The 18,218-nt window shown below is 51.6% G+C and overlaps 1 protein-coding gene across 1 annotated transcript in view; it reads left to right on the forward strand.

Moving 5' to 3' along the window:
- The window catches only part of VPS13C (vacuolar protein sorting 13 homolog C), a 2,873,871-nt gene that overhangs the window by 1,406,837 nt on the left and 1,448,816 nt on the right, over window positions 1-18,218 (forward strand). The window contains exons 45-46 of the mRNA XM_085648297.1: window positions 7,725-7,875; window positions 8,222-8,375. Of these exons, the coding sequence (XP_085504423.1) occupies window positions 7,725-7,875; window positions 8,222-8,375 (305 nt within the window). The remainder of the gene's footprint in view (window positions 1-7,724; window positions 7,876-8,221; window positions 8,376-18,218) is intronic.

Raw genomic sequence — 18,218 nt, forward strand, 5'->3', positions numbered from 1 at the left:
CCGCCCTCGTGCGCTGACGTCAGTTCTTCTTTTTTCCGCACCAGTAAGCGCAGATCCGGGAGAGCTACCCCTTTTAGTCTTTTTTGACTACGTTTTTTGATCCTTTTTGTTCTTGTCTCGACTCCGGTGCCGGTAGGATGCCTGGTTTCAAAGCCTGTGCTGACTGCAACCGCTTGATGTCGGTTACGGATCATCACCGCCGGAGCCTTTACTGTTTGGGCCTCGACCACGACGCGGAGTCGTGTTCGGACTGCAAGGCCCTGACCTCGAAGGCTAGACGGGAGCGGTCCCGTAAGCTCCTCGAGCTTTGCCACAGCCGACGTCATCATCGCTCGTCTGGCTACAAGTCTTCGGGTAAGTCGAAGCACTCCAAGAAGTCCAAGAGGCGACACCGCTCTTCGGACTCCCCTCGCCGGTCGCGCGACTCGGCCGAGGGTCAGGGTGGTTCCACCCCCGCGGCTCCAGCGGCACCGCAGGCGCCGTGCAAGTCCTCATACCCGCCGGTCCCTGAGACTGACGCGGCGACGGCGAAAGTCAGTGCCTTCCTCGCGGCCATGAGGATCCTGGCTCCGCCGTCGACGCCCGCTGGCGCGCCAATGGGCCCCGCGAACCCGACTGGGCAACCTTGCATGCCGGCGGCTACGGCCCCGGCGCCGTCGCCGGCTCAGACGCCGCAGGTTCCCGAGGGACTCGTCCCTGAGTCCCCGCCGACGCCGGTCGGCCTCGTCACGCCTCCTCCGCCGGCGTCGACACCGGTTCCACCTCCGACGCCGGCTCCGCTCGGCGTCGAGCCCCAGTTCAGCCCCGCTCCGGATCCGGCGTCGTTACGGCGTCGATGGACGCCGCGTACGGCGCCGTTAGAGACACATTATCTCTATCGTCCGGCTCCGCTCCTTCCTCCTGTTTCCCAGGAATCGGATGACGGGGGCGACTGGGAGGGGTCCGAGGATCCTATGGCCGTTCAGGCTCAGCTGTCACAGGACTGGGCAGATGAACTGGGGGAGGCCAGTGGTCAGGATACCTCACCAGACACTGGATTCATCTCTCCTCCGACTGTGGCTTCGGAGGAGGGTGCTGCTTTCTCTGTGGTGCTGCGCAAGGCGGCCGCAGCCCTTGGGCTCGAGCTGCCTGCCGTGGCTGTGAGGACTAACGTCCTCACTGAGGTGCTTCAGTCTGCAGCAAGCTCCACTGAGCCTCTGCTGCAATTCAATAAGGCCCTCATTGACGTTCTGCAGGGCACCTGGTCCAAGCCCTCCACAGTCCCTCCTGTGGACAGGAACGTCGCCAGGCGCCACCGCACTGCTCCGGGCGACCCCAGTTTTCTGTCCCAACACCCACCCCCGAGAGCCTGGTTATCCAGGCTTCTACCTCCCAATCCTCCTTCCCGACCGCTCCGCCGGACCGGGATTCCAAGAGACTGGAACAGTTTGGCAAAAAGCTTTTCTCCTCCCTTAGTTTGGGTCTGTGGTCCTTAAACACCGCCTGTCTTTTGGACCGTTATTCCCACTCTCTGTGGGATACGGTGGAGGACGTGCTGCCCCTGTGTCCGGAGGAGGCCCAGACACGACTTACCCAGGCTCTGGCCGATGGGAGGGATGCAGCACGACATGCAATCCGATGTGTGCTTGACAATACGGACTCGCTGGGTAGGGCGATTTCTACCACGGTGCCGCTTAGACGTCACGCCTGGCTGCGGTCCACGTCCTTTTCGGGGGATGTCCAGAGCACTCTCATGGACATGCCCTTTGATGGCACTCGCCTTTTTGGTGAGAAAGCGGACAGTGCGCTGAATCGCTTTAAGGACTCCCGGGCTACGGCCAAGTCCTTGGGCCTCTCGGCCCCGCGGTCGCAAACTTCTGCCTTTCGCCCCTTTCGTGGCCAAGGAAAGGGTGCCTCCTCACGTCCGCCTAGCCACCAGCCGCAGAACCAACCTGCGCGCAGTCGCGGACTTGGTTTCCGCCGATGCGGTTCTGGAGGACGACGCGGTCAGCCCACATCCACCCCGGCAGCATCCGCCTCCAAGCCTTCCTAGTCCGAGCTTTCCGGCCCATTCCTCGCCAGTGGGCGGCAGAGTTCGCCATCACCTGCTCCACTGGCGTACCATCACTTCGGACAGGTGGGTGCTGCAAATCGTCCGAAGGGGCTACTCCCTCCCCTTCGAGACGACCCCTCCAGCCATGCCACCGCAGCACCACCGTATCTCGGAGGATCATTTGAATCTTCTGCGAGAGGAAGTTTCGGCCCTCTTGGCCAAAGAGGCCATCGAGCGCGTTCCGAGCCCAGAAGTAGGTCGTGGTTGTTATTCCCACTACTTTCTGGTTCCCAAGAAGGGCAAAGGGGGCCTACGCCCTATCTTGGACCTCAGGAACGTCAATGCCTTCCTCCGGAAGGAACGGTTCAAAATGTTAACTTTGGCTCAGGTTCTAGCTGCCCTCGACCCTGGAGACTGGATGGTAGCGTTGGACTTGCAGGATGCATATTTCCACATCCCCGTCCTGCCGGCCCACCGGCATTACCTGCGGTTCACGGTGGGTCAGGAGCACTTTCAGTTCACCGTGCTCCCCTTCGGCCTTACCAGGGTGTTCACGAAAGTGATGGCGGTGGTCGCAGCTCATCTGCGCAGATCAGGGGTTCCAGTCTTCCCCTATCTCGACGACTGGTTGTTGAAGGCGGGCTCGCCCCAGGCAGTCGTCTCCCACCTCCAGACTACGGCGGATCTCCTGTATTTGCTGGGGTTTTCCATCAACGTGCCGAAGTCACACCTGAGTCCCTCTCAGAAGCTTCTCTTCATCGGAGCGGTTCTCGATTCGGCGCAGTTCCGGGTCTATCCGCCGGAACAGCGGGTCCGGGATATACAGGCCCTGATTCCCATCTTTCGGCCTCTATCCTGGGTTTCGGTCAGGCTAGTGTTGCGGCTTCTGGGGCTGATGGCCTCCTGCATCCTACTAGTGCATCACGCCAGGCGGCGCATGCGGGCTCTGCAGTGGGACCTGAAGTTTCAGTGGGCCCAGCATCACGGCAACCTGTCCGACCATGTCTTGATCTCGGAGGGCACTGCACAGCAGTTGCAGTGGTGGCTCACGGACCGCGATTGGGTCACGGGCAAGAGCCTCTCCCTTCCCCAACCGGAGCATGTCGTAGTGACGGATGCGTCCCTCCTGGGATGGGGTAGCCATATGGGAGAGGCGGAGATCAGAGGCCTCTGGTCTCCGGCGGAGTCTCGCCTCCATATCAACCTGTTGGAGTTGAGAGCGATCCGACTTGCACTGAAAGCCTTCCTTCCCTCTGTCAGGGGAAGTGTCGTGCAGGTGTTCACGGACAACACCACCGCCATGTGGTATTGTAACAAACAGGGCGGGGTGGGGTCGTGGACCCTTTGTCAAGAGGCTCTGTGCCTCTGGACGTGGCTGGAACACCAGGGCATCACCCTAGTGGTTCAACATCTGGCGGGCTCTCTGAACGCCAGAGCAGACGAACTCAGCCGCCGGTGCATGATGGATCACGAATGGCGTCTGAACTCCGAAGTGGCGCAAGGTCTCTTTCAGCAGTGGGGAAAGCCTTGGTTAGATCTATTCGCCACCGAAGAGAACGCGCAATGTCAGCAGTTCTGCGCGTTGGAATTTCCAAGGCGGCACTCGCTCGGCGGCGCTTTTCGTCACGAGTGGAGTTGCGGTCCGTTGTACGCCTTTCCGCCTATACCACTTCTGCCCAGAGTGCTGAAGAAGATCAGGCACGACCGGGCCCAAGTCATCTTGGTGGCTCCGAATTGGGCACGAAGGTACTGGTATCCCGAGCTACTCAGTATGTTGACCGATCCTCCGATACGTCTGCCCCTTCGGGAGGATCTTCTGTCGCAGCAGCAGGGGGCGGTCCTCCACCCGAACCTGTCCAGCCTCCACCTCCATGCGTGGAGATTGAGCGGCGGCAGTTGATGCCATTTGACTTGCCTCCTGAAGTCTGTGATATCATTCTGGCAGCCAGGCGTCCCTCCAAAAAGACGGTATACGCCTGCCGGTGGAACAGATTTGTGGCATGGTGCACAGCAAAGGCTGTGGATCCCCTTTCCGCCCCTCTTTCTGAGGTTCTCCTCTTTCTTCTTTCTTTGGCCCGGCAGGGCTCTGCCCTGGGCACCTTGAAAGGTTATCTTGCTGCCCTCTCTGCCTTCTTACGGCTCCCTGATCAGCCTTCTCTTTTCAAGTCCCCTGTGGTTCAACATTTTCTTAACGGCATTACCCATACGTTCCCTCCTGTCCCTTTCGTAATGCCTCAGTGGGACTTGAATCTTGTTCTCACATTTCTGATGTGCGCTCCCTTTGAGCCTCTTCACAATTGTCCTCTTCGTCTTCTGACGCTTAAGACTGCTTTCCTGGTAGCCATCACCTCGGCTAGACGGGTGAGTGAGCTCCAGGCTCTATCGTCCAAGCCTCCTTTTCTCTCTGTTCATCCGGACAAGGTTGTCCTTCGGCCTCGTCCCTCTTTTCTACCGAAAGTGGTGACTCCCTTTCATCTTGGGCAGTCTGTCACCTTGCCCACCTTCTTTCCGCCTCCGCATCCTTCCAAAGAGGAAGAGAGGCTCCACCGTCTGGACCCAAAGCGTGCGCTCTCTTTTTATTTGGACCGCACAAAACAGTTCCGGGTGGACAACCAACTTTTCGTTGGATACGTGGGTGCTAAGAAGGGAAAAGCTGTGCACAAACGGACCATCTCCCGGTGGGTCGTTTTGTGCATCAAAATCTGTTACTCCTTGGCGAAAAAGGACCCTCCTGTTTGGCTGCGCACCCATTCCACCGGGCTACAGCGGCTACTACTGCTTTGGGACGGGGAGTCCCGTTGCAGGACATCTGTCAGGCGGCTACGTGGGCTTCGCTACACACGTTTGCCAGGCATTATTGCCTAGACAGCCAAGTCCGGAGGGATGGCTTCTTTGGCTGTTCTGTCCTCCAGGACTTTCTGGTGTGATCTTGGTTTGCAGACCCACCACCGGGGATGGTATTGCTTGGGTATCTATTCTAAGGTGAGGAATCTATCTAACGTGTTTCTTTCAGATGAACAAGTTACGTACCTTCGGTAACGATGTATCTGCAAGAAACATTAGTTAGATTCCTCACCGACCCACCCATCCTCCCCGTTCTGCGAACTGACATCTAAGGTTAAGGCTATCCCTTTCAGGGCCCTAGAATTTTTTGGCACCAGTGTCAGTATCTTGCATGGCTCTGCGTTCCTGGCGCGGAAGGCTATGTACAAGAACTGACGTCAGCGCGCGAGGGCGGCGTCTAAGTACTCCAACGTCATTCCGGCGCACGACGCCGACGACGGACGCGGAGCCGCAGACGACGCCTAGCGACGCGCAAGGGGTATTGCTCACGAAAAATCTTCCGGATACAGTCTGACGCCTGGGGATATTCTAAGGTGAGGAATCTAACTAACTAATGTTTCTTACAGATACATCGTTACCGAAGGTAAGTAACTTGTTCTTTTTTTCCAGTCCCCTGTTGTCAATAGATTTCTCAAAGGCATTACTCACCTTTTCCCTCCTATTCTTTTTTTGATACCTCAGTGGGACTTGAACCTGGTTCTCACATATTTAATGTGCGCTCCCTTTAAGCCTCTTCATAACTGTCCTTGGCAGTTATTAACTTTGAAAACTGTCTTCCTGGTGGCCATCACCTCCTCTAGGCATGTGAGTGAGCCCCAGGCTCTTTCATGTAAACCTCCTTTCTTGGTGATTCATCCGGACAAGGTTGTGTTTCGACCACATCCCTCCCTTCTGCCAAAAGTAGTCACTGCCTTTCATCTTGGGCAAACTGTCACCCTTTCTTTCCGCCTCTGCACCCTTCAAGAGAGGAAGGGAGGCTCCACCGTCTGGACCCAAAACGTGCGCTTTCATTCTATCAAAAAATCAACTGCACACAACAGTTCTGGGTGGATGACCAGCTCTTTTTTGGCTATGTGGGCGCCAAGAAAGGCCGAGCTGTGCACAAGCGGACTATCTCCCAATGGGTTGTCTTGTGCATTGAAGCCTGTTACTCTCTGGCTAACAAGGAACCTCCGGCAGGGCTGCGCGCCCATTCTACCAGGGCCACAGCAGCTACTGCAGCGTTGGGATGCGGTGTCCCCCTGCAAGATATGTCAGGCAGCCACGTGGGCCTCCCTGCATACTTTCACTAAGCACTATTGCCTTGACAGTCAAGTCCGGAGAGGCGGCTTCTTTGGCCGGTCGGTTCTCCGAGACTTTCTGGTGTGATTTCACTTCGCAGACCCTCCACCGGGGTTGGTATAGCTTAGGTATGTATTCTAAGGTAAGAAATCTATCACTAACATGTCTCTTACAGATGCACAAGTTACTTACTTGTGTAACAATATATCTGTAAGAGACATTAGTTAGTGATAGATTCCTCCCCGCTTGCCCAGCCTCCCCGTTCTGCGAACTGTTCTCTAGGGTTCAGGTCATCCCTTCCAGGGCCCTAGTTCTATTGCACCAGTAGTCAGTCTCTGGCCTGGCTCTGTGTTCCTGGCATGGAAAGTCATATACAGAACTGATGTTGGCATGTGTGGGCGCGTCGAAGTAACTCCGATGACGTCATCTCAGCTAATACGACACCAGCGATGTACGCGGAGCCGCACGACGACGCCTACCAACGCGCAAGGGCACTGCTGACGAAAAACTTTCCGGATCCAGTCTGACGCCTGGGGATATTCTAAGGTAAGGAATCTATCACTAATGTCTCTTACAGATATATCGTTACACAAGTAAGTAACTTGTGCATTAAGTGTATTTGGAAAGAGAGCTATCACCCATGAGGATATCCTGGTGCACTGCTCTCCAAATTCCCAGATCCATGGAATGGATTCTTTTTCCATCTAAAAAGAACCCAAATTAGAGATCTGCAGTCTAGGATAGATCATTGTTTTTTTGTGCTCTATGTCCAAGAGTGTCAAGAAAGAAACAGACCATAACGCACTAGGGTCTTGCTTATATGCATCTCCGACTATCAGTTCCTTGGCGGGACAAGATTGAGGAGTATTTGCCCAATGTCACCTACCGACTTGTAGTTGGCATGCTGAAAACAAATTCCAGATTCCGTCCAGTCTCTCTGAAAATTCTAGAGGAGAGGAATATGTGGTCAGTATCTTCCCGAAAGAGAGTTAAGTAACTTGTTCTTTTATGCACTTTTGCCAATAAATACTCGTTTGCCTAACATACATTTTTCACACAGAATATCGCTTACTGAAGATTCTTTGGATCTGCATGAGACACCATTACGAGTACACCTGTGTGATTAATTGAAAGAATTGGGCAACTGCAAAGGATACTAACTTTTTTTTTTTCTTTAATAAAAGCAAGGTTAAACTTCAAAAAGTAGCAATGCTTTCTCTGGATTGTCTTAGAACTACTCACTTCCAACTGGCGACCCACTTTTTCACTAATCAAGATTTCCAGTTCCTTCATATTCGGATACACCAGGGTTTTAAAAAAATGACATTTGGGGAAGGGCAAACAGCCAATCCGTCCTGACAATGGCATTGTTCACATACTTTCACACCCAATGATGTTTAAGAGTTTAGAGTTTTGTGTTTGCAAAGAAGAAAACGGTACATCTGAAATAACCAGCCTTTCCTTAATTTCCTTGTTATTAATTTAATTTGACTCTCTTTGAGTATATTATACTTTTTTCTCTGTTGGTATTGCATCTTGATGTTTATGCACTTGTAATTTATTTTAGAACAATCATAGCAACTGAGTCTACTACACAGCCAGATCTAGAGATTTTGCAGCCAGTGAATCTGCAGTTATCAGTTAGCCGTAACCTGGCTGCAGCATGGTATCCAGAAATTCCAGCGATGGCGATCAAAGGCGATTTAAAACCTATGCAGGTATGTTTTTTGTTACTATATTGTATGTATTGTACTAAGAATTCTTTAAAGTTTATCACCCAACAGTGTTATTTTTACTTTGAAACAGGGGCCTCAGCTCGGCCAGTTTAAGACTAGGCAGCTGCCTAGGATGAATAGGATTTCAGCTGCAGTCAACAAGTCTGATAGGAAAGATGCATTTTGCTGTTTTCAGTTTGAAAAGAGGAATTGTCTTAGGTTTTACCAACTTTGGGATATTAGTACATGTATTGTAAATACTGCAACTGGGTATTGTCTGATAGACTTTTCTGTTGGTTCTTGTCAGGCTTTAACTTAAAGTTTATTGATTTACAATCATTTCTTGCAGATTTCTCTTAGTCAAAATGACTTAACTGTTATTATGAACATTTTGTTGGAAAATCTTGGTGAGGCATCTCCACAGCCAAGTTCTCTGCAAACAGATCAGGATGTCAGAAGAACAAAAGGGGATTTTACTCAAAGTGCGATGGAGCATCTAAAAGGTAATTTCTAGTCCTCACAGTCACTAGTGCTAACTACCGTAATCCATGGTCTTTGCCTTCCCTCTGCCTCACTTCATTCTAGGCATCCCAAGGGCAGGCGTTGGCATTAGATGATGCCCTCTCTCACAGGCTGGAGAATCTGCAGTATCCTTAATGCCATCACTATTTTTATCGTGATTGAATCTCCTCTATGCAAAACGTCACTTGGTCTTATTCTGCTATCTCTTCTACTTACCAATGATTATTGTTCATGCAACACATGCAAATAATGTTTTCTTTTCTACAGATGAGCAGCAAAATCAGAAAAAGGTCAGACAATATCCCTAGTAGCATCAAAGAAAGCTCAAAAATCTCTGAGTCATCCCCAAAATGCAGGGATTCTTGTGCACAATTCTTGCATGGAAAATTAGAGAAACCTCAAAATCATTATGGTATGAATTAAAGCATCAATTCTTAAGCAAATCAGAACACTTCTAAATACAGGTCATTACCTTAACACACAAGCTTCATCCCAATTTTGCATATTATTCAACACCCTTTATGCTAATGTCATCCAGAGATGTTCTTACAAATATGAAACATTTAACAATAATGCTTCCTGCTGCATCTTTGTCCCTGTGCTTCTTCAAGTTCTGCAACTCTGGGGCCGTGCATCCTCCGAGATACCAAGGACTCTGCCTGCATCCTAACCAGAGTTGATCTCTGCATCCGAAGGCCCCTCTACGTCGATGACTGGTTTGCTGGTCCTGGTGTCCCACAGACATCGCCCAGCTCTGCAACACAGGTGGTAGTTTGTTGGCTCTCCAGAGGCCTTAGCAGTCTTCCCTGCAACTTGGGCGACTGTAATCCCTCTCCAGCTAACGTGAACTGCCTCCCTATGCACCGTGTCTGTTTGCTGTTGTCAAGGCTTGTTGGCTCTTTATTAAAGATCTTCAAGCTCCAAGAAGCCCTAGCCTCCAGCATTGCACAGCTCCAAGAACGACTTCCTGCCTGCATCCTCTGCATCATGGTCTTTCATCTCCTGTGTGCTGCTGCGGCTTCCCTGTGGCTCCCTGTGTCTGCTGCCAGAGGGTCATTGAGGGGCTCCATTGATTCCTGCTGGCTCTCCTGAGTGCTGAGAGCTGGCTCTCACTTAACCTTGTTGGGTTAGTCCCACAGACCTACTGGTCCGCAACACAGCATTTTCTCTAGCAAGGTCATGTTTGCATTTGCCATTGTTAGTGGTCCTGCTGGCCACTGTCCTTCCTGCGCTCATTGACCGGCATGGGACAGCTCATGTATGGCTCTTGTGTTCCTGCATCATCGACTGGTCTCCACAGCTGCTGCTTCAACCTCACCGTGCTACAGCAATAACCTCTATGGTTTTGTGCTAGTGTGCCTCCTGGTTACCTCTGGGTGGTTTTGACTCTGTCCCCTCTTCTTTCAGGTACTTCTCATATGGATTCTACGTCCTGGTTCCGCCGGCCTGGTCCATGAGACTCAGTAGCTGCTGATCTTCCACAATCCTGCATTGGCGTCAACGAGCGGTTCCGACACCGCTTCACGCTTATGCACCCGGGCTCCCTGGTGTAGATATCCAGGTTCCCCGGGTATCCACATGTGGGGTGACCCTCCAACATTCCTTGATCCAAGTGGTTCCTTTGGGGTCCTTTGGGAAGGGTTGTAGAACCATAAAAAGCCAACCACAACTTACCAAGTGTTACCCTATGGATTGGGTAATCACTCCGTATCTGGGCGCCTTGGGGTCCATGGCTACTCACCTTGGATGTCCTCCATCCTTGGGTATTAGTCCCGTTTTGGTAACCATTTCACATACCACTATTTTAGTATATGGTTCCCCCCCCCCCCCCCCATAGGGGCCTATGTATTTTCCTATGCTACTTACCTGTTTCTGAAGTATTTCTTGCGTGTATTTCATATCTCCGAGTAGGAGCTATACCAAGTTAGTGTATAGTGTGTGCTGATTAATACAATTTATTTTTATACTCGCCTGTTGTGGTTCTTTATGTGTAAGCTTGCTGACTGACGATAGTGGTAAATGCACCCGCTTTTAACCCTCCTGAAAAAGCCTTAGCTGCTCTCCACAGCTACCCCATGAAAGGTTTGTTTTTTACGGACTTAAACATTATCACTAAAGGTTGCCTGGACTCAGTGCACAGTGCTTCACCGTAGATAGACACTGTATACTGAGCCAGCCTCCTACAAAGACTCCAAAAATTAAATAAAGACTCTTTGAGGCCACACCAATGGTCCAGGACCTGAGAGGCACAATTTGAGGATCACGTGCTTGCTCCAGCTGGATCTGGGTGCTGGTTCATGTGGGTGGGAGCCTGATATTTTCCTGTGGCTTTGAACAGGAGTCCAGCAAGCTAGCCCTTGGAGTAGCTCTTGGAGCCCTCAGTTCAGGTGCGGATCTGAATGCCTCTGACTCAGGCAGGAAGGCAGCAGGGCCGCACAGCAGGGCAGCAATCCAGCAAGGCAGCCATCCAGCAAGGCAGTAATTCTGCAGGGCAGCAGTCCAGCAGGGTGGCAGTCCTTTAACCAATAACCTAGTCCTTCTTCCTGGCAGAGTCTCCACAGGTCCAGAAGTGTACTAAAGAGCTGGTCTGAGGTCCAATACTTATACCTGGTTCTTCCTTTGAAGTGGGATACGCTTCTAGAGGTTTCCCCATTGAAGTCCACAGGTTTCCTGCCTTTCATGCCCTGTCTGCAGACTAACTACGGGGGCGTATATCCCTTTGTGTGGAGGCTGTGCCCAGCTCCATCTTCCCAGCTCTCTGTTATGTGTGGCTGTCTAGGAGGAATACACAAAGCCCAACTGTCAAATACACCCAGTTATGTGACCCAGCGACAGGCTGCAGGCACTAAAAGACTAAGGCAGGAATATTCCGGCTTTCTAAAAGTGCAAAAGGAACTGGTCCTAGAATGCTTGTTTCCAGTCCAGGGAGGACCTGGCCTGGCAAATTGGGCTAGACTGTTCCCATGGGGAACAGGGTTAAGACTGATTTGCATATGGCTGGTTCTAAACTGGAGCAAAAAAAGTTGGTTTTAGGCCCAGATCTCTGTACTGGGGTGAATGTATGACATTGTTTAGCATTCGGTCCATCAATAGTTATTTTTGCATTTGTCACCCAGAGTGGGACGGGTATGCCCAGACGTGGGTCCCGTGATCTCCATGCCACTGGAGTCAAGCTAGCCTGGCTGATGAGGGGTAAAACCCTGAAACCGGTCCTAGGATGCTTGTTTCCAGTCCAGGGAGGACCTGGCCTGGCACTTCTGGCTGGACTGTTCCCACGGGGAACAGGGTCAAGACTGATTTGCATATGGCTGGGTCTAAACTGGAATGGCATGTGGCACAAACAAACAATAAATTTAGGCCCGGATCTCTGTACTGGGGTGAATGTATGAAATTGTTTACCATTCTGTCCATCAATTGTTCTTTTTGCATCTTTCTTAAAGTGGCATTTTAAAAATTGTTACTAGAAATCCGACTTTACCATGAGAGATGATTTTTTTATTGCAATTACAAAGACACCAATTATTAACTGGTTGCCTGTTCCCATTTGGAGATTACTGCTTATTAAATGTCATAAGCCAACTCTAATGTTATCCTATGGGAGAGTTAAGCCTTGTAGTAGTGAAAAATGTACTTTAGAGTTTTTCACTACCAGGACATGTAAAACTTAAAAGTACATGTCCAACTTTTTAAATGCAGTGCTCCCTGCCCCCTGGGCTGTCTAGGGCCTACCCTTGCGGTGACGTATGTTTAGATAAAAGGACATTTTGGGCCTGGCAAAATGTTTATTTTGCCAGGTAGAGATGACCATTTAAATCTCCACACATAGGTTACAGTGGCAGATCTGAGACATGTTAAAAGGGCTACTCATGTAGGTGGCACAATTAGTGCTGTGGGTCCACTATTAGCATTTAATTTACAGGCCCTGAGTGCATATAGTATCACTTTACTAGGGACCTGCACGATAATTAAAAATGCCAGTTGGGTATAAGCCAATTCTACCATGTTTTAAGAAGAGGACACAAGCACTTTATCAAAGGTTAGCAGCGGTAATGTGGGTCCTAAGGACAAAGAAAACAAATTCAGCAAAACAGTTGAGGGTAAAGGCAAAACTTTTGGGAGTGCCCCTGCAGAGAGTCAAGTCAAATACAAATGAATAGGACCACTTTTCATAACAGAGCTACGGTGGAAAGACCTTGAAAATGTTACATGTCGTAGAGAACAGGAAGAGGTAATTGAAAGCAATGTAATCATAACAGTGAAAATAAACCATCATATGTTAACTTGAACTGTGCTCTGCAAAGCCTATAAGGAGAGCATAGATGCCGGGGTGAGTGGGGGCGGGGGGGACAAGAGGCAAGAACAGAGACGGCATCCATCTGGTCTATGATGGTGTTTTGCATCGAAATGTGGCATAACTAAAACACATGAATAAATCCATTTCTTCACATTGTATGATATTTGTTTCAATTACAGACATATTAATTGAGTTTATATATGCAGGTTCATAAATAAGAAAACACATTAGTCATAGTTTTGATGCATGGAAATAGAAAATCCTGAAAACAATCTTGCAGGAGAGGTAACAGCTTTATCATTGTATGCTTCATCACCAGGATCAGCAGAACCTTACATGTGTCCTCAATTTGAATTGTTACATCTGGAGGAACACATTCAGTACCCTGGGTACCAGAATCACCTGCAAACCTCCTTCCGTTTTGGGGACTAGGAAATAGTAACACCTGACAGGGATAGAATGCAAAATGCATTTGAGCAATGCACTGTAAAAATGCTTGAAGAAATTACATTCTTGCCCATGGCAGCAATCCACTTTGACTCCCTGTCCGGAGACAGAGAAGGGAAGTTATGAGAATTAACAATGCTAATAGAAGCTTGCACCATTAGTGTGTGGGATGCTGTGTCAGAAATGTCTGATCCCAAGGTGCTTTTCTGTGACATCTGGCAAGGGGGAGTCTTTCAGCAGAGACTCAAAAGGGTGTAGACCAATGTACCGAAACTGGATCTACTAATGCCTAATTGAAAGGTAAAAGAGATTCTGTGTAAGAGGGCCCAGACTGGAGGATTTCCATAAAAAAACTAGCTTTTAGAAGAGGGGGTTACAGCAAGTCCACAGCTCTACAAATTACACTGTGAATAAAGCATCTGAAAGAAATAGTTAGTGATAGATCCCTTACTTTAGAATATCCCCCAGGCGTCAGACTGGATCCCGGAATTTTTTTGTCAGCTTTACCCCTGCGCGTCGGTAGGTGGTGTCGGTCGACTCCGTGTCCGTCATCGGCATCGTGGTCGCCGGGATGACGTCGTAGAAGTTACTTAGACGCTGCCCTTGCGTGCTGACATCAGTTCTTTCTTTTTCCACGCTAGCAAGCGCAGATCCAGAGAGAGCGGTTCCCCAAGTCATTTTTTGACTGACTTTTTGCGACTTTTTGTCGACTTTTTTCGAGTCTTTCATCGACTCCTGGTGCACGAGGGATACCCAGTTTCAAGGCCTGCGGTTTCTGTTCTCGACTGATGTCGGTAACGGATCCGCACCACGCGTGCCTCTACTGCCTGGAGTGTGACCACAAACCCAAGTCATGCTCAGACTGCCAGACCATGGCCCGAAGTCTTTGCAGGAGCGGTCCCAAAAGCTCCTCGAGGCCCGGCAGTCGGCTCTGTGTCCTTCGAGGTCCCGGTCGTGTGGGATGCCACGGGACCGATCGCGGAGCCATCATCACTCCTCGTCAAAGTCTTCGCACTCTGGTCAGGTAAGTCGAAGCACAAGAAGAAGCTGAAGAAGCATTGTCGCTCTTCGACTTCCCCTCATCCTTCGGCCGACGCGACGAAGGGTGCGGGTGGTGCCACTCCCGTGGCTCCATGTGCGGAGCCTTCAGGTTCGACTCTGGCCCTCCCTCCCTGACCGGGAGCGACCCCTGCCTAGCTTCATCAATTTTACGAAGTGATACATGCCATCTGTGGGCAGCCAGACTTCGCTGGTGCGCCTTTGGGCCCCGCGGACTCGGCTGGTGGCCCTAGGCCTTTGACGCTGGTGGCTCCGGCTCTGCAGGGCCCCCTTGGATCCAGACCTAGGCCTGGATTCGGATCGGCCCCAGTCGACCTCGTAACACCACCACCGGCACCACGGCCGCAGCTGGTGCCGGCTGGTCCTCCAGCCGGCGTCTACCCTGGCTTCCACCCCGATGGGGATACGGAGCAGAACCGGCGTCGATGGGTACTTTTGTGCCTGCATTCCACCGTGGCCATTTTCCGCCAGTTTGGCAGCCAGAGGAGGGTGAGGACGACTAGGAGGGGTCTGAGGACCCTCTCACCGCCCAGTTAGAATACGATCCGGACAGGAAACAGGAACTGGGGGATGCCAGTGGTCTGGACACCTCACCAGACCTTGACATGTTTTCTCCTCCTACCATTGCTACGGACGAGGGAGCGTCTTATGCAGTGGTGTTGCGTAGGGTGGCCGAGGCCCTAAACCTCGAGCTATCTACTGTGGCAGTCAGGACTAACCTCCTGACAGAGGTGCTTCAGCCGGCAGCGAGTTCTTCAGAGCCCCTGCTGCCGTTTAATGAAGCCCTCAGGGACATCCTTTTGGGCACCTGGTCCAGGCCCACCACAGGGGCTCCTGTGGATAGGATGGTTGTTCGTCACCATCGCCCGGCTCCGGGCGACCCCACTTTCCTCTCTCAGCACCCCTCCCCTGAGAGCTTGGTAGTCCAAGCCTCAGTGTCTAAAAGCACATTCCCTACCGCACCACCGGACAGGGAATCCAAGAAGCTGGATCAGTTTGGAAAGAAGTTTTCTTCTTCCTCCAGCTTAGGGCTGCGGTCAGTGAACACTGCATGCCTCTTGGGCCCTTATTCCCACTCCATGTGGGATATGGTGGTGCAAGTGCTGCCTCAGTGTCTGGAGAAGGCCAGGGCTGTGCTCTTCTGTGCTGTTGCCGAGGTGAGTGACGCAGCAAAGTTCGCAATCCGCTGTGGACTGGACACCGCCGACTCACTGGGTAGGACCATTTCAACGTCAGTGACGCTTCACCATCATGCCTGGTTGAGAACAACTGGATTTTCTGGGGATTTCCCGAACACCTTGATAGACATGCCCTTTAATGGCCGTCACCTGTTCGGCGACAAATCAGACAATGCACTAGAGTGCTTAAAGGACTCTCTGGCTACAGCCAAGTCCTTGGGCCTCTCCGCCATGTTTCCTGCACAGTCTGCTTTTCGCCCGTTTCATGGCCACCGAAGGGGTGCCCCAACATGTTCCTTTAAGAGCCACAGGCCAGCGCAAGCTGTTCCACCTGAGCGCGGCCGAGGACATGGGAACCACCGGCGTGGTTCATGGGGCCAGCGGGCAGGTCAGTCCACCAACCCTCCCTCTGCAGCAGCCTCCAATCCCTAGTCCTACCTTTCAGGCCCATCAAACGCCAGGGGGCGGCAGGATTCACCATCACCTCCTCCATTGGTGCACCATCACATCAGACAGGTGGGTTTTGCAGATTGTCCGAAGGGGCTTCTCCCTCCCCTTCGAGACTATCCCTCCAGCCATGCCACCCCAGTACCATCGCATGTCTGGGGATCACCTGGCCCTTCTCCAACAGGAAGTTACGGCTCTCTTGGCCAAGGGAGCCATCGAGTGTGTTCCTGCCCCAGAAGTAGGTTGCGGTTGCTATTCCCACTACAATCTGGTGCCCAAGAAGGACAAGGACCTGCGTCCTATCTTGGAAATCAGGGACGTCAACCGCTTCCTCCAGAAGGAGAAGTTCAAAATGTTGACCCTGACTCAGGTCTTGTCTGCCCTAGACCCTGCAGACTGGATGGTAGCGTTGGACTTGCAGGACGCTTATTTTCATATCCCCGGCCCACCGGCTTTAACTGCGGTTCACGGTAGGCCACAAGCATTTTCAGTTTACCGTGCTCCCCTTTGGCCTTACCAGTGCCCCTCGGGTGTTCATGAAAGTGATAGTGGTGGTCGCAGCTCATATGCGCAGATCAGGGGTTCCAGTCTTCCCCTATGGCGATGACTGGTTGCTGAAGGCAGGTTTGCCCCAGGCAGTCGTCTCCCACTTCCAGACTACGGCCGACCTCCTGCATTCACTGGGATTCTCTATCAACACGCCTAAGTCGCACCTGACCCCCTCTCAGAAGCTCCTCTTCATCAGAGCGGTTCTGGACATGACACAGTTTTGGGTTTATCCTCCCGAACAGCGAGTCCGGGATTTTCGGGCTATGATTCCGATCTTTCAGCCTCTATCCCGGGTTTCGGTCAGGATGGATCTGAGGCTGCTGGGCCTCCTACATCCTGCTGGTCGATCCTGCCTGGTGGCATATGCGGGCTCTGCTGTGGGACCTGAAGTTCCAGTGGGCGCAGCATCAGGGAAATCTGTCCAATTGGGTCCAGATCTCGGAGGGCACTGCACGAAAATTGCAGTGGTGGCTCACGAACCAGGATTGGGTCAACGGCAGATCCCTCTCCCTTCCACAACCAGAACACACAGTGGTGACCGATGCATTCCTTCTGGGATGGGGTGGCCACATGGGAGCGGTGGAGATCAGAGGCCTCTGGTCTCCGGCAGAGTCCGAGCTTAACATCAACCTTCTGGAGCTCCGGGTGATCCGTCTTGCACTAAAGGCATTCCTTCCCTCTGTCCGGGCAAGAGTAGTGCAGGTGTTCACGGACAACACCACTGCCATGTGGTACTGCAACAAACAAGGTGGGGTGAGGTCGTGGACCCTATGTCAAGAGGCCCTCCGTCTCTGGACATGGCTGGAACATCAGGGCATATCCCTGGTGGTTCAACACCTGGCAGGTGCACTGAACGCCAGGGTGGACGAACTCAGCTGCAGGTGCATGATGGATCATGAATGGCGTCTTCACTCTGAGGTGGTGCAAGGTCTTTTTCAACAGTATGGAGAGCCTTGATTAGATCTATTCACCACCGAAGAAAATGCGCAATGTCAGCAATTCTACTTGTTGGAATTTCCAAGGCGGCACTCGCTAGGCGCTTTTTGTTGCGAGTGGAGTTTCAGTCTTCTATACACGTTTCTGCCTATACCACTTCTACCCAGAGTGCTGAAGAAGATCAAGCACGAGCGGGCCCAAGTAATTCTTGTGGCTCCGGACTGGGCGCGAAGAGTCTGGTATCCCGACCTGCTCAACATGGCCATCGATACCACGATCTGACTGCCTCTTCAGGAGGATCTTCTGTCTCAGCAGCAGGGGACGGTCCTCCACCCGAACCTGTCCAGCCTCCACCTCCTTGCGTGGAGATTAAGTGGCTGCAGTTGATGTCATTTGACTTACCTCCCAGATGGAATAAGTTTGTGGCATGGTGCACAACAAAGGCTGTGATCCCCTTTCTGCCCCTCTTTCTAAGGTTCTCTTGTTTCTCCTTTCTTTGGCCCAGCAGGGCAGGCTACCTCTCGGCCATCTCCGCCTTTCTCAGGCTTCCTGATCAGCCTTCTCTTTTCAAGTCCACTGTTGTAAATAGATTTCTTAAGGTTACTCATTTGTTTACTCCATTTCCCTTCGTAATGCCTCAGTGAGACTTGAACTTGGTGTTAACCTATCTTATGTGCGCTCCCTTAGAGCCGCTACATAACTGTCCTCTCATACTCTTAACTCTCAAAACTGCTTTTCTGGTGGGCATCACCTCTGCTCGCAGGGTGAGTGAGCTACAAGCTCTGAATTCCAAGCCTCCCTTTCTGGCTGTCCATCTGGACATGTCTCCTCAGAACTCGACTTTCCTTTCTTCCAAAGGTGGTCACTTTTTTTCATATTGGCCAAACCATCACTTTGCACACCTTCTTTCCGCC

This window comes from Triturus cristatus, chromosome 3_2 (genome assembly GCF_964204655.1).
Source record: "Triturus cristatus chromosome 3_2, aTriCri1.1, whole genome shotgun sequence".
In the NCBI taxonomy this organism is placed as follows: Eukaryota; Metazoa; Chordata; class Amphibia; order Caudata; family Salamandridae; genus Triturus; species Triturus cristatus.